Source organism: Mastacembelus armatus, chromosome 11 (assembly GCF_900324485.2).
Source record: "Mastacembelus armatus chromosome 11, fMasArm1.2, whole genome shotgun sequence".
NCBI classification, from domain to species: domain Eukaryota; kingdom Metazoa; phylum Chordata; class Actinopteri; order Synbranchiformes; family Mastacembelidae; genus Mastacembelus; species Mastacembelus armatus.
In genome coordinates, this window is record NC_046643.1 from 13,756,617 (window position 1) to 13,773,221 (window position 16,605).

General features: G+C 40.1%; 1 protein-coding gene across 5 annotated transcripts in view; it reads right to left on the reverse strand.

The window, feature by feature from the left end:
- The window catches only part of trps1 (trichorhinophalangeal syndrome I), a 101,136-nt gene that overhangs the window by 27,407 nt on the left and 57,124 nt on the right, over positions 1-16,605 (reverse strand). For all 5 annotated transcript variants that reach the window (XM_026299957.1, XM_026299960.2, XM_026299959.2 and 2 more), the window contains exon 9: positions 15,580-16,387. In XM_026299957.1, coding sequence (XP_026155742.1) covers positions 15,580-16,387 — 808 coding nt within the window. The remainder of the gene's footprint in view (positions 1-15,579; positions 16,388-16,605) is intronic.

Below are 16,605 nucleotides of genomic sequence, written 5' to 3' on the forward strand. Positions count from 1 at the left end.
AGACATTGGTACGACCAAGAGGAAAAGAGAAAGTGAGAATGAGGAAAGCTGGCAGAAAGATGGTAGAAAAGCGGAAAGAAATTAGTAAACACTGGTATCCATCTCACGGAGATGAATAAATAGATCATAAGGACAGTAAAATTGCAAGAATGAGGTAAAGATCAACAAACAAAAGCAATATTTTCAGTTTTGTGCTGATGTGTAAGAATTAGTTGAATCTGTAATCTGACTCTTTTTCTTCCCTCTCTCTCTCTCCCTCCCTCCCCCCATCCCTCACTCCCACAGTAATCATTCAAACCTGATTGCTCTGATCCCTCTATTCTATTTGTCATTAAATACAAGACACACGCATAGACACACATTACCACACATGGATACACAGAAACACACACACCAAGAGACAGAAACAAATGCCATTTAATCAAATGGTATAAATAAATAAAAGGTTTTTATTTCCCATAAGTCCATCTGGTCGCCTGCTTCTCATCACACACACACACACACACACACACACACACACACGCACGCACACACACACACACACAGCCTTCATGTGCTGGTCAATAAAGCCCTCACACACACCCCCCACACTCACACAAATAGACACACTCTAAATCAAGGGCACGGGTGACCACACACATTGCCCGGTGAATCTAAATGTAGATGAGTTCAGTCTGCTAGAACGACTGGCGGCAAGAAAAAACCTTTATCAAGCAAATCTATTTGTTTTCTGTTATTTCACTCACTGAAGTTGACCGTCCTATCAATAGGTTTAACAAAATGTTATTGACGTGTGTTTTGTCACTTTAATTTCACATCACTCTGTAATTTAAAAGTCAACAGTTACAATGCGACAACAATTCTAACCCAGTGCTTCAGGAACACACTACTGTCAAATTCCACAGAATGAAAATACAACTAAAGTGAGGGCACCACACAAACATGAGCCAGGAAGAAAAAATTGTTTAGAGATTGCTTTATTTGATGAATGTACTTTGATAGATTATACCTTTCACACAAGTAGCCATCTCTGTTATTACTGGTAGAGCTGATAAAATAACACATGACAGGAAACACCCATTGCTTACTCTTGTATCGATAATAGACATTTCAGTTTTGTGTAAATGAAGCTGCCACGGTGCCTGTGTTTGACCAATTAGCTCCATTCAGCCCCGTAACTTCCACCACCAGAAACTACTAACCCCAGAGCAAGGACTGTTTTGGTGCCTAAAATGATCCTAGAGAAATGGTGTGTTAATGTAGGTAAAGTATCTGAGCTCCAAGAATGATTCCTGGTCCCCAGGGAAAGTGTATGTGTCCAAAATGCCTCATTATGTTTAGTTTAAGAACATATTTTGATTGAGCTCATCATAAGAGACACACAAGACATAGTTGAATCACATTTACACTTCATCTGTGAAACTGCTTTTGGCAAAAAAACAAGAGAACTACTGAAAGACATGCCTTCAGTCTGTAAGTTCATCAAACATTTACTATACATAGGCGCCAATACCATCTATCATTAAAAAGAACAAAAAAGGTATCATGCTGGCACCACATTGTGGATTTTTAGGATAATCCAGAGCCTGAATAACAGCTTGTACTGAGATTCCAAGGTTTTATTAATTCTGAAGGAAGAAATAGAAAAATTCTGTCAATCACCGTGTCCCAAACACACACACCGATCCTACCATCCACTGCCTCACCTCTCTCTCTCTCTCTTTCTCTCTCTCTGTCTGTCTCTTTCTCTCTCTGTGTCTGTCAGTCAGTCAGTCTGTCTGTCTCTTTCTCTCTCTGTGTCCGTCTGTCTGTCTCACTCTCAATGAATTGTTCCTTGTCTCTGAACTGATGGAGCGATAAAGTTGGTTTAAACAGCCCTAGACACACCGGCACACACTGCCGAAGCTGGAACATGTGTTTTACATCAAGAGCTTCCAGCCATACAAGAGCTAATGTTACCATCTGCATGTGTGTGTGTGTGTGTGTGTGTGTCAGAACAGGAGTGCAACATGTCTTTGCAATCTCCTATCAGCTTTTAATCTCTGTTCAGCATGGAAGGAGGGAGGGAGAGAGGGGGAGAGACAGAGAGGATGGGAGGGGGCAGACAGTGAGAGAAAGTGATAACCACTCAGTGAGAGAGGGGAGACAAAAAGTTATCCCCTATCTCTCCATCCTCCCATTATTCATTTTGTTTTGCAAGGCTCCTTTGCTTTTTCCTTGCCTCGGGGGGTGATGGAGCGAGAGAGCAGGAGTCGTCTACTTTGGTTTACATGTGTGTGTAGGTGTGTATGTGCGATTTAAGTTTTATTGTCCGAATACTGTGGGATGATTTTCATTTTGGCTTCTTATGTTACTTAGGAGGGCTGCATTGCAGGCAGCAATGTCAACAGTCATTCCTCACTTAGTACTTGCAAGGGACTCAGCAGCTATTATTTAGCCTGGAATGACTGATCTTGCTAAGATTGTTTACACATTAGACAAAGCTGTATAATCTGTGACGTTCACATCTTCATGAAGAGTTGTCTATCAAAAAATAAAAATAATATTTTCACCAAGTGCAGGAGCACACTACACTACCTGTACCTCAAAATGACTACATCATTTAGTCCTGTCCAGTACGTGTCTTTATAGCTGTATAACAGTTTACTTTTACATTTATGAAATACACAACTCAAAAAAACCCAACAAAACAACAACAACACAAAAGTGGTGAAGTTTAACTTAAACCTTGCACATTAGATGAGTAAAGACTTTAAAGTAGATTAAGACCTATCTAATAACATTCAATAACTTTTTGGCTTGTGTTTGGCCTCAAAACTAGATCACTGCTTATTGCTTAGACCAGAAAATGTGATTTGGAGCCAGTACAATATGGGTTTACACCTAAGTATAACAGGTGTAAAATGCTGCTGGGGCTTTATAATATTTAAACAGATTAAAAGCACTAAATAGGGGGTTTGGAGCCTTGTAAGACTGAGATGCGTAATCTTCTCCCCCAAGTCTCCCCCAAGTATTATACTCAAAAGACAGTTTACACAAGATGAATTAAAATGTTAATGAAGTTACTGCACCTTAGCCAAAGGAAATCTGGCAAAGGTTTAATGCATAATAAAACTTCAGATGATGTCAAGTACACTGATAAAAGTACATAACCACATCTTTACTATGACTCCATGTACACACTGTAGACAGACATGTCCAAAACAGCATCTCTACAATCTTAACAGGTAGAAAAATGAAAGAAAATGAGAGTACTACAAATACACTACTATCTGATGTAGATATGCACAGAATGGATTTATATTAGTGAAGGAAAACGGCTGTCACAAACAGAACAAATAAGTGCTTCTTTAGTGTGACTGCCATGATGTTTCAATGGCCTAACTCAAGTAATGTCTACTATACTTTGAAGGACATTTATTATGACACCCGCACATTTACTAACATTTAGTCACAAGTTGTAATTTTTAGTCTTGTGCCTGCTGAAATCACCTTTTTAAGACTGAAATATGAAAACCCTACATTTAAAGCACAAGAAAGGTTTACAGTATACCTATTCTAGAAAAATGGTGCACACAATGCAGATAAGAGCCCACACAGGCAGAGAGGGGAAAGAGATAGCAATCTCCAGCTCAAATGTAGCTTGGTAGATAGCAGGCTAACAGAAAAAACAGCATACAGGATAACTGCTGATGTTGCAACACATCCTGTGACCATCCATATGTGACTGCACAAAGAATTTAAATGAAGTCATAACAGTTTTAACTCTGGTGCATCTTCTGGTCATTCATATTAATTGAACGAGATAACATTACCTCAGTTGCGTAGTTTTGTTTGTTGTTTTGAATAATCACACACATTGTGGACAAAACAACTCAATGTGCGCTGTGTTTATTTCAACACAACTGCAACATGGAAAAAAAGGCTGGTGACAAGCTCTAACCAAGTGATTTTATTAGACTTGGAAATCAGTTGACAGCTTAAATGGCTTCAGATATCGTGTAGTGTAAGGTCAGCACAGGAAAACTACTCCACAAGATTTCCACATTATGCATCACAACAGTATTCTGCTTTGGAGGCTCTGGGGGCAGATGTGAGTTACTGCTTACTGTTGCTTACTGCAGAATCACTGATTTTGAACACCGGCCAAGGTTGTGTGTAACTGTGTGTATGCATGTGTGCATGTGCACACTTTCCGACCTTATTAGGTTGTACTTGTGGTGATGCTTAACCCCACTCAGAGCTTGGCAGCTGCTCCCCTTCCTCTCTGTCTGCCTTTATTTCACTCTACTCGTTCTCCCTCTGTCTTCTCTCTCATCCTCCTGTCTATTTTGTCTCTCCCTGCACTTTCTGTCTCACTGACTCTTATGCCTGTCTCCTTTGGCACTGTTCTCTCTGTGTTTACTTCTCAGTAGGTGGTCTTGAGGTAATGTAACACTTGTTTCCTGGTTGATCTGCAAATAAGGGGCTTAAACTAATGGTGATCTTTCACAAATGTTTGCAAGGTGTGTGAGAGTGTACATGTTTGTGTGTTTACATGCTTCAGATATATTCTATATACAGTATGTAACTTTAACTACAGCATACAACACATGAACTTGTTAAACGGGTCAAACAGTTTATTATGTAGCATTAATTTGAAGTTGAACATACAACCTCAATGTAAAAGCAGTTGGCCATTAAAGGTTCCCTGTGGTGTTTTTGACAGCTAGCAGCTATAGAAAGCAATGCTTTGATTAGGGGGTTCATATTTTGTTTGTATCAGGTGTCATAACTCAACGTCCCACTGTTGATTTCATGCCATTCCAATTAACCGACAATGGTGGTAACATGCTAAGACAGTAAACAATTCACAATTTAAATCGCTATTGGCTCTGATATACTGTACGACTATATTCTTTCTAGGTCTTATAGTCCAGATCTCGAGTGTTGTGTTATTATTCTATCGCAATGTTGCAAGTTTAGTGAGTGTTTTACGGTTTTGAGTGAGTCTTTCAGAATTAGTTAGTCTTTAAAAGGTTTTTAGCCAAGTTCACGAAGGTTGGTGAAACAAATTCTCCAGCAATGGGGAAAATAAATTAATGACGAGAAAAAGGAAGTTCATATAAACCCCTGACATCTTTACTGCAGAAATGCACCAGTTAAAAGTTTCATTTGGCTGCAAGAAAACTCCACAGGACACCTTTAAATTACCTTAAAAGATAGTTTCCAACTATTACATATCAGTTATTGTCTTTGTTGCTTTAACAACAAATAAAGAATTGCTGAGAGCTGGGAACCCAAGTAATGAGACAAACAGACAGGAGGTATATTAGCAAACAGTTTAGTCAGATGATCTAATCACTTTATTTGGAAATAAAACCATACTGCACAGGAAACCTTTAACATGTATTTAATTTCTGTCCAAATTTTATAAAAGGTCTGACTCTGATTTAGCAAAGCTATCCTCAGTCAACATGGTGAGTAAGTGTGGGTTCATTATTATTTATAGAAAGTTTGACAAAACCTTTGAAAATAAGACCAGAACCAGAATTACCATTTAAAAGCAAGTACATATAAAAATATAAGCATTTCACTATTTCACCCTGTTTTTCTGCCAGTCTTCAATTTATTGTCAGTATAGTTTACACGACTCTTGGCAACATCACACATTAAAGCTGTGACTCTCAGGTCTCTGGATTTGAGACAGAGACTTCTTCTTAAACTGTGAGCTTTACTGGATCAAAGAAATAACATGGATCCACTTTCACATAGGATTTTTTTCCCCTCTAAAATAGGTTCTGTTATCTAAGTGACCCGAACAAAAAATACAAGAATAAAGGTGGGACTGAATGTGGATCCTATCAGACTTGGTTTAAATAATGGAAGAGTATTCTGTTACTGGTAGAAAGATGGATCATGCATCCAACATTTCTGAGAAGAGAGAAGATAACAGTGTTGTAATTGTGTTGATCTAGTGCACATATGAGGCCAGTTGCTGTGTTTTTCTCTAATGGGAAACATAAACATAGACTAAAGATACAGCCAGACTCAATAAACAATGTGAGCAAACGTGTGTATGTGTGTGCTTTGTGTTGCCCACTCTCATAAGTTGTAGTGAGTTGTTAGATGTTTATTCTGCAAAATCATAAAGACAACTTTGAAAAATACGTTCAAGGACGGAGTAACACACAAGAATGGAGTAACACACAGGGCCATATGTGTACTCTCCTATTGTTTGGCTGCACCTGGTCTATTAAGGAACAGGATAGATGGGACTAGGGGACCTGACTGTGTGAATGTTTGTGTCGGTTTGTGTGTATGCGTGTTGTCAGTGTGTGTGTGTGTGTGTGTGTGCATTCGTTTGTGTGCGGCTCTAAAACTTCAGAAGCCAAACATCTGCAGCAATGACGCACAAGTAACAATACAACACACGCACACATACATACACAAGTACACTGTACATATAAAACTCATTTATGAAACTGATTAAACAACACATTTAGAGTGTTCTCCCACCTTTTTTAGGGGTTCATTCTTAATGCAGCCCCTTCTACATTTGCTTTTACTGTCCACCTTGAATCTCTCTTTAAATTAAAACATGTCAAAAGCATTTAAAAATGTTGTTAAACTGTTGTGCAAGTTGCAAAACACAACAAAAAGACAGCAAACATGCACCAAAAAAAGATTTTAACAAATGGAAAAGTGCAAAGAGTAACACTTGAATTATTAATTACATGCTGGAATTAACTTGGTTATATAAACTTACATTGTGTTCAGTTTGAGTTGAAGTTTCCAAATTGAAAATAACATTTGGCAAATATTTCAAATATACAGGTAATAAACAGTTTTCAGAATCAATTTGACCTAAAAGATCGACACTCAGGGGAAGTTACTAAACTGGAGGTATTTTACTGCTTTTACAGCAGTTTTAGTTTGTTTATTTTTGCTTTCAGATTATGAGCAATAAAAAGTCAACACAGTTTTATCTGTGATATAAATCTTACTTCTGTGGTCTTGCATGAAACTTACATGCTTCATCAGGTTTTGTTGTTAGATTTCTGCAGCTTGATTTCTGCTGATTGCTCTTTTGTATACTGTATCAGTACTGTGAACTGACATAGGCTGGAAACACTTCACTGTAGTTACAACTTAAGAGAGGGAGCAGCAGAGGTAGGCTCAGATCTAGTATGAAAAATTCCTGCTTAACTGAATTTCTACACCTTGTGTGTAAGGGTTTCTAAAATAACCAAACTCTGTTAGGTCTGGATTTCCCATTTGCCAAAATACGGGGTATAATTATTAAAAGGCTGCGTAATTTAATGCAGAATAAAATCAACTATGTCAGGTGGTTTGCTTGGGTTTATATAAATTATTTTTGTTCCACAAGCATCCCCATTCCTGAGAGTTTAAATGAAAACTTTGTTGTCAGTGACGCCTTTATAAATGCCACATTTTGTGCATAGACAATATCTGCCAATGCAAACACAAATTTCTGTTCAAACTGCTCACAAAGAGCCTCAAGCACAACCAGTCTATAATATCTGTAGCTTTGGCTCTATCTACTGAGCTACACAGGACCACAGGAACACAATGCAAGTCGATATATACTCTAGGAGCAAACAAGTCTTGAACAGTTGAAGCTGTGCTGAGCTGTGTCAGGTCCTGCTGTGTTGTACAGCAAGATGGAGAAAGAGAGAAAGAGATAGAGAGAGAAAACATGGTCTTAAGGGAAATCGAGTATACAAGATGCATCATGCCAGTAGAGCAGAATTCATAAACACACTTGGACACACACACACACACACACACTAGTGGAGAATTCCTAATGAGTGAAGCCCTCACAGGGGACACAGTGGGGGAGACAGTCAGAGAAGAAAAGGGAGGAGTTAAAGAAGAAACAAAAAGACAGAGGGAGAATGGAGAAAACTGATGCACCCTCCTTTACTGTTAACCCCATATCAACTATGCATGGCACCTTGAGTGTGTGTGTGTGTGTGTGTGTGTGTGTGTGTGTGTGTGTATTTTAAGTTTGAGGTTGGATATACGTTTCCACTGAGGAGTTAAAAGTGAAAATCTTTTCTCTGCATTCCACTCACACACACATGCATGCACACACATGCACACTCACACTCTCTCTCTCTCTCACACACACACACACACACACACACACACTAAGATGGCATGGTCTGCTACTTTGCCAAGAGGGCCTTGGACCGCCAAGGTTGCCATGGCATTGCTCAGTCACAAACACACACACATATACACACACACACATATAAGCAGACACATTTTCTCACTCTCTTTTCCTCTCTCTCTCTCGCTCATATGCACAGCAAAGCTAGGGTGTGACTAGATGTTCTAAAGTGAAGTGGATTAAAGTGTCAAGATGACTGGTCGAGCCTGTGTGTGTGCGTGTGTGTGTGTGTGCACATATACTGTATGTTTGAGAGTGTGTGTGCCTGTGTGACCTGAATCTGAATATGGGCACTGCGCCTTCAGACTCTTTATTAAATCTACCTTCTTGATGCAGTGAAGGAGGTGTGATGATGATTCCCATCTACCATTTTGCCATCAACCTGGCCAAAACACAAGGTTCATTAAAGATGAACAACAGAGGGGGAACGACAAATAACTGACACCAATGAAAAGTAGATTATATTAACGGCACTGGTTTGATGGCTTATCTGCACTGCACCTTCTTAAAAGTTAAAACAATCTCCAATCTTTTTTTCTCAGTGTATGTTGTGACAGCATTTGCAGCTGTCTTGTAGCGTTTCTATCATGCCTGAATGCTAAGAGATGCAGAATAGACTAAAACGCATGTAGAGTCTCTCCTAACTACACGTCAAAGCCACAGAACAGAATAAGCCTTATAAGGCAAGGAAAAAATGTTGATGACAAGAAGCTTCCACAAAAAACTGGGTGTTACGTTTACACATTTTTATATTATATGGCTCAAACTGATGAATGTCAATCTATTTTCAGTCATTTCAGTCATTTTACACAAACTCTTCACTTTCATTTTCTCCAGCCACTTTCCTCTTGTTGGTCAAATTGCATTAATCATCATTACCAAGGCAAAAGGCCAGATTGTGTCAAAGAATTTCAGATTAAAAGAAGATATGAGGGGAGGAAACGAAAGACAAGCCTGGAGAGCTAAAAAAACAGAGGAAAGGGGAAGGCAGACAGGGTTTTCAAATTAACTATTGGTCAAGGGTCAGATGGACATTTAATCTAACCAATCAGCTTCCTAATTACACAAGTGCTGCCAGAATGGTGTACCCTATGCTTTTCTGTGTGTGTGTGTGTGTATAAGTGTGTGTATAGCTGGCTAGCGTTGCGTGTAGAGGTCTTGTTGTAGCAAAATGAACATCTGGCCTCAATATTGGTTCCATGTGTGAACACGCACATGCACACCCACATCCACACACATAGACATAGACTCGCATATCCACACACACACACACACACACACACACACACACACACACACACACATATATATATAGCCTGTAGTGAACTGCTTCTGCCTTACACAAAAAGAGAGCGACAGAGAGAGACCAACAAAGAGAAACATACAAGGACCGGGGGACTGGATGTGTAAGCCATGGCAGAAAAACACTCAGAATTATAAAAAGAACACACACACACGCACGCACGCACGCACACACACACACACACACACACACACACACACACACACACACACACACACACTTCCAGTAGTGTGTGTGTGTAAGTTGATTGTAACAGTAATTGATGTAAACGTTTAAATTACAGCTAGGAGCTAAAATAACCACTGTGTTTTACTGTTGCCATGTCGACATGATGAAAAACACCTGGTTGTTTCATTGGTGGTGGAGGGGTAGGTGGAACATCTGTGTCACTGAGTGCCCTGCTGAACCAATGAAAAGCCTGTGTGTGTAAGTGACATGTACCTGAACCAATGAAATACTCACTGGAGTGACCAGATATCTGTAGAGACGGCATGTTAGTCAAACTGATCACATTACATGATATTATGGGATATGAACTACTGCGTCATCAAAAGTGTAAAACTGGCTGTACTTGTTCAGTAAATGCATTTTAGATCAAGATTCTTCTATAATCACACTTAATCTAGAAGCTGGTGCAAAAACCATCTGGATACTTTTCAGTTTTTTTTTCCTACTTAGGCGCCAGATTGGTGCAGTTTGTCATAAATACGACAATTTAGTGCCAGTAATGTTTAGACAATCACAGGAAAGTCTTTTTTTAATTTACCACTGATCCCAGAAGGAGCAATTCCTTGTCTTGCTGCCTCCCCTATACAGGAAGGTCCAATTGCAGGAACAAGTACACAGCGGTGGTCCTGGAGCAAAGAGGGATTCACTGTCTTCCTCAACGACATTTCAGCAAGGGATCTACATAAGGCATATGGAATTGAACCTGAGATTTCCAGTTAAGGGACATTAAACTAATCACTCTTCTGCACTGATACTACTAACTAATGACTTTACACTTTTGGAAGTGGTGTAATCTGGTTAATTAACTAACTAACTAAATAAATAAATAAAACATTAAAAAGCATGTTTCCTAAGGAGGTTGAGAAAGAACATTTGATTTTTAAATTTTCTGCTCCAAACGTTGAAAAGAGGATTAGGCTATAACATACAAACATAAGCCAAGACAAAAATCAAGCAAATAAACTAATTCTTGATTTGCACGAGCCAAATATCCCAAGCTGTCACCTTCCCAATGTGACGTGTGGGATAGCCAAAACGAGCTTAAATGTGGTGAAAATTGTATAACTTGTTTATGAAGAATATTCCTGGCAGACAATGAGACTGCTGTGGACTATCACATAGCGTAAATCCACACATGGGTCTTAACTGAAACACACACACTCCCATCAAGCAGACACACACACACACACACACACACACACACACACACACACACACACACACACACACACACACAGTCCTCACAAAGATACAAGTGTGTGTCATTAATATAATGCATTTGCTAGCCCCTTACCACAATCTTAACTATCACAACGAAATGCCTAATCTTGACCCTCTCCCTAACCTAAACCTAATTCTAACCTTACCACTCAAACAAGGGAGCTGAAAAAGTGAAGACTGCCCAAAGGGTCCCGACATACACTCAAACTGTTTCCTCACAAAACCAGTACTAGCATACGCACATATACACACACACAGCCACTTTCCTTTTTTTTTTTTTTTTCTTTCCAGCATGGCTGTTTATTTGAGTCTGTGTCCTGATGGGAAATGTGACTGCTACACAAACAAACTGAACAGTCCAGAACAGACAACTCTGTCTGAGTGTATGTGCATGCGCACACGCGCGTGCGTGTGTGTGGACAGTGAGTGCAACCAGTTTTTTGAAAATCAGTTTGTCTTTATTTTTTCCACACCTTTTCCATAAGGAACTGTACACATGATGCTAAAAGACTGCTAACATTGCTTCCTGATCTAAGAACTCCACTTAAAAGAAACAATGCACTTTTCAGCTTATAGTGATATGCTGTCTTAATGCTTAATGGCTGTTGGAGCAGGTGATAGTTCGGTAATTTAAATTAAACATATATAGCACAATAGCAGAATAACAGCTTCTTGCATTGTCACCTAAAGTCAGCTCCAGCCATATTTTCCAGATCAGCAAGCAAAGGAATGAAGCAATGAAGGTCAAAACACATAACACTTATTGTGTACTTCGGGCAGCATTATGGAACTGAAAAAGTACAGAAGAAAATCCAAGCAGCTAAAAAACTTCTAAAGCAGATATCAATATCTGACTAAATGGAAAAAGCTTGCAGTGGGAATGCAAAAGGGTATTAAAAAAAAAAAAACAGCAAGGCACTATAACAAATAAAGCATATCAGTCAAGCGACATAATTTATAAGTTAGATCAGTGAAGTTTTTTCCCTATTTTGGCCTTTAAAAAAACATTAAACACACAAACACAAAGTCACACACGGACTGACTGAATGGAGCATAAGCTTCATAATTTCCTGTAGCGGATATAAAGTGGTGTTAAATTATCAGCACGGAAAATAAGTTCAATTCATGCTTTAATTTCCTCACAAAACACACACACACAGTCTCTCACACACACAGACAGAATGCAAATGCAGACACACCGAACATTATTAAGTACAGAAGCAGTGAAAAGCACACAAAGTTGCACAGATGCAGACGTGCACTGACACATGAAGTTACAGAAGGAAAAAGGGAAGAAGGGAAACAGAACGTAGCATAATAAGAACTTTATGGTAATACAGCTGTGTGTGTGTCCGTCCATGTGTGTTCTGTGTGTTTTAAAAATAATTAGCTCCGTCGGGCAGAAATGTAAACGAGAGAAACTTTAATGAAACTCTTCTCTGATCTGCTGAAAGCACATTCCCGTTTATCTTTTCCAGTTCGTCTCTCTGTTTTCTCTGTGTCTCAACTCAAAGGGATTGGAAAGTCACGCATGGGACTTTTAAAACTCTGAAGTTTCAGTATTGCATTATGATCACATAAGATGAACACAATTATATTGTGTTTGTAAGGTCACATCTACAATTTTCTTCCTCTCCCTGCATGCATCCATTTATCTACTCTTTTCTGCTGTCCTTGAGGTGGAGTTCCCTTTGAAAACACAATCTGGGATTTATTAGATGATCTAAATTTTGGGTCCATTCACATATGTTTGGGTATATTCACGTGTTCACATATGTTTGGCTCACATGCAGACCTTTCTCAGCCCTACTTAACTCGAAAAACCGCCATTACTCAAAGACTGTCTCATTCCATTTCTAAACTAAAACATCAACCATGCTTTTACTTTAATTTCATCTCCAAACCTCATATGCTTTCTGTCCTTGTCTCATACAGTCAGTCAAACAGCCAGAAAATAAAATTTTAGACTGAGAAAATGTCTTCAGTGTAATAAATCACTTTAAAACAAACCCAATATCGGAGCAATGTCTCAACATGGCAACACCACACAGCAAACACAGATCAGGCCTTTCAAAAGAAAATATTATACTCTACAAAGCAAAGAGCATCCCATATTAGAATACATAGCAGAATACTTGATACGAACTCGGAATGTGTGTGTGTGTGTGTGTGTGTGTGCACGTCTGTGTGAGAATGTCTGTGCACACCTGAAAGCTTTTGTCTATGTGTGTCTGTGAGGTGTGTATCGATCTCAGTGTATCAGGTGTCCTTTGAGGTAAAGAAGGGAAATGAAAGGGAAAAAAATGAAAAGGAGGGGGGACCGATCGATGCAGAGGAGAATCAAAAGAACAAGTGAGCATGAGTGAAACATACAGCAGTGCAGAACCGCACACACAGACAAACAGGGAAACCCACACTGACGTTTAAATTAAATGTGACCATTTGTCTGCTTCCTCTTAAGTCTATTTCTAATCCTTTGGTCCCTCCCTACTAACCCACTCCCTGCATCCTTCCATCACTGCTTGCTCTCCTCCTCTTCCCTCCCCCATCCTCTCCTTGTGGCTCTCCCTCACTGCTTCTCACTTGCCGTTTACAAGGAGTCAATTTGTATTTTGAGCGGATTCACCTTTTATAACTCGGACTCTTCCCTGTTGCGTCAAAGACCGAAATTAAATTGAACTAAGTGACTCTGTGTTTGTGTATGTGTGTGTGCGTGTGTGTATGCGTACATATGTGTGCGCTAACATATTTCAGATCATCCTTTGCATTAGTGCCCATCCCTAACCCTGCCCAGTGATGAGTCAACTCAGGTCTGAATGCGTATGTGTGTGTCTGTGGGGTTTATTTGTGTTTGTGTGTGACATGTCAGTGCACGTCATGGAAACTGAGAATAAATACTGTGTTGTGAGAGGAGGGGTAAAGATATCAACACACACCATATCTTATGAAGCTATTAAAGTAATGAGTCATGTTCAGTTTATCCATTCAAATAAACTGTTGAATTGTTTGCCTCTTCACTCCCTCTCTTCCTCTGTATTCTTCTCACCTATACACACATTCACTTACAGAACACATCAACTCCGTAAGGTCCTGATACACCACAAAAAAACACACAGATATAGGAAATGAAGATGTGGCTTTATATAACTCTGGAACATCACTGACACTACACTGGGTGTCTATGTAAGAAGATATCTTCACATATGCAGTGTGACGGATCCCAGGAGATATTGAAAGTATAATATGATTTACTGATCCACTGTTGGGTCAAACATTAAAAACTTGTGATGTGCACCCAAACTCGTGTGAAACGCTTTGAAAAGCTAATCCAGGAAAAATACATACTAGCAGACAGTGATTGTCTTTTTTAAGTTTCAAGCTGCTTACAGGAACATTTTGGGAAATCTGCTTACTTGTTGCTTAAATGTGGAGTCAGGATGTGGGTTTTAGCTTAGCTTAGCACAAAACTGAGGGCAAAGGGAAACAGCATGCCAGTGCCAGTCCAACAAGTAAAAATACACTTACAAGCAACTCTAAATCACACTAATTACAACACTTGATCTCATTGGTTAAATTTGCACAGAAAGGCAAAAGTCACTATTTTGGGGGGCGAAATGACCAGTATTACTCCATTTGAAAAGACAAAAGCTGTATATTAAAGGGTTAATTTTTTTTGCTTGACATCTTTATCGCCATCTGACTCTCCCTATCTTTCTCTCTACATCTCAGATTTTATCCCTCTCTCTCACGCATGCAGTCTCTCTCACACACTGCCCCACCCATGATAATGAGTAAACCTCTTGCTGCCCCACCCTGCCCAAACTGCCAAGTTACTGCCAACACCTCACACACACACACACACACACACACACACAAGTACGCAGAACCACACACACACAAGCAAGAGGCCAACCCACAACTTATACAAAGAAGCCATACAGTAATCTCACACACTGATGTGCATACACACCTCAAACACCAGTCTCACACTCAACACTGCCACTTATACACAGACCCATGTCAGTGACATGCACGCGCGTGCGCGCCCACCCACACCCACACACACACACACACAGGGTTTAGTCTATTCTGATCTCATGTGATCATAACCAACAAGCTCTGCAGTGCTGGCGAATCACAGTCTGTTCCTGCCAGGCCATGACATCACTGAAGTAAAAAGCATTGTGGGCCACGAAGTAGGGTGATGAAACTGACTGACCAGTAGTAACCATGAGAACTATAGGTTTACCTCCCAATCACTGTAGCAACACACATATTTTTCATTGTTGCGAGTTAAAATCCAATTTGAATGCCGCTTATGGGAAAGAAAACAAAGCTGTCTTTGAATCATATGTACTGTGAGTACAGTAAATGTGACAGAAGAATGACAAATTTCATTGTGGACCTTGATGCATGAGGTCCAATGCTGATTTAAAGGAAACAAAAATGAGAGTGTCTTAATAGCAGCTCTTTGATAACTAATGTTCTCTGAAGGTAGGATCTGGTTATAGGGATCAAGCTACAAAGGCCTTCAGAACTAAAAGCTAAAATCGGGGTCTAAATGAGACAAAGAAGGAAGATTAGGTTAAATGAGAGTGAGATGAATGTAAAAGAGAGGAAGGTTGGAGAGTGTGCATAGATTCCACCTTACCCGTAGCAGAGATTGGGACTCTTCTTTTGCGGCTCCTCCCTTCCCCTCTTGTCCACCTCCACCGCCACTCCCTCCTCCTCCACCTCCTCCTATGTACTGCTGAGTGGGCATCTGGCTTTGCTTTTCCCCTCCACCTCCACCTGCAGCAACTCCTCCTGGCCTCCCTCCTCCATACAGCTTGCTGTCTCCCAAAAATGACTTGGTATCTCCCAAAAACGACTTGGTGTCTCCCAGGTAAACCATGCTAGGCGAAGCGACGCCTCTTTTCTGCTGCGAAGCCTCATGATTGGCAGAAACAAAGGATAATGGGAGAGGGGAGGGGAAAAGAGAGGGGCTTCCACCTCCTGTTCCTCTTTCGGGTCCCATTCGCTCCTTGGGCACCCAGAGTAAACCGTGGGCCTGCTCGCCTCCCCTTTCTCCTAGTCCTCTCATCTCCCCGAGAACCCAACCTTTCTCCCGCTCTCTTTCTTTCTCTTCACCTCCCTCACTTTTAACAACCCCTCCTGCTTCTTCTCTACCTCCTTCTGCAAGCCGTCCCTCTGGTGGTGCAAGGGAGTACAGGAGACGAAGATCCCCCTTACTTTCTTCTTTAATGGCTAAAGTAGAGGGAGCTGAGCAGCCATTGGTTGAGAGTGTTAATGAAGGTGTCAGTGAGGTTGTCAGTGAGGTGGGTAGGGAAGTTGTTGTCAAGGAGCTTAATGAGGGAGCAGAGTCATGACAGTGAGTGGAGTTAAAATGGTCGAGGAGGGCTTTCGAATCAGGAGCCGTGAAGTCACAGTGTCGACAGCGGCAACACGCATGGACACGCCTGCAGGGAGAAAAAAAAGTAGTGAGTGAATTATCTAAAAATGATATAGATAAATACTGAATTATTGGGTTTGTTGAGTCCTGTGCAATACCACTGCACTCCAACATGATTACACAAAAAATAGATTTTGTCATTATGCATTAACATCTTCAATGTGTCTTCAAAGTCAAACAATAGAACTGATCACGTCAAACAAGAATAATGATTTAAGTACTTGG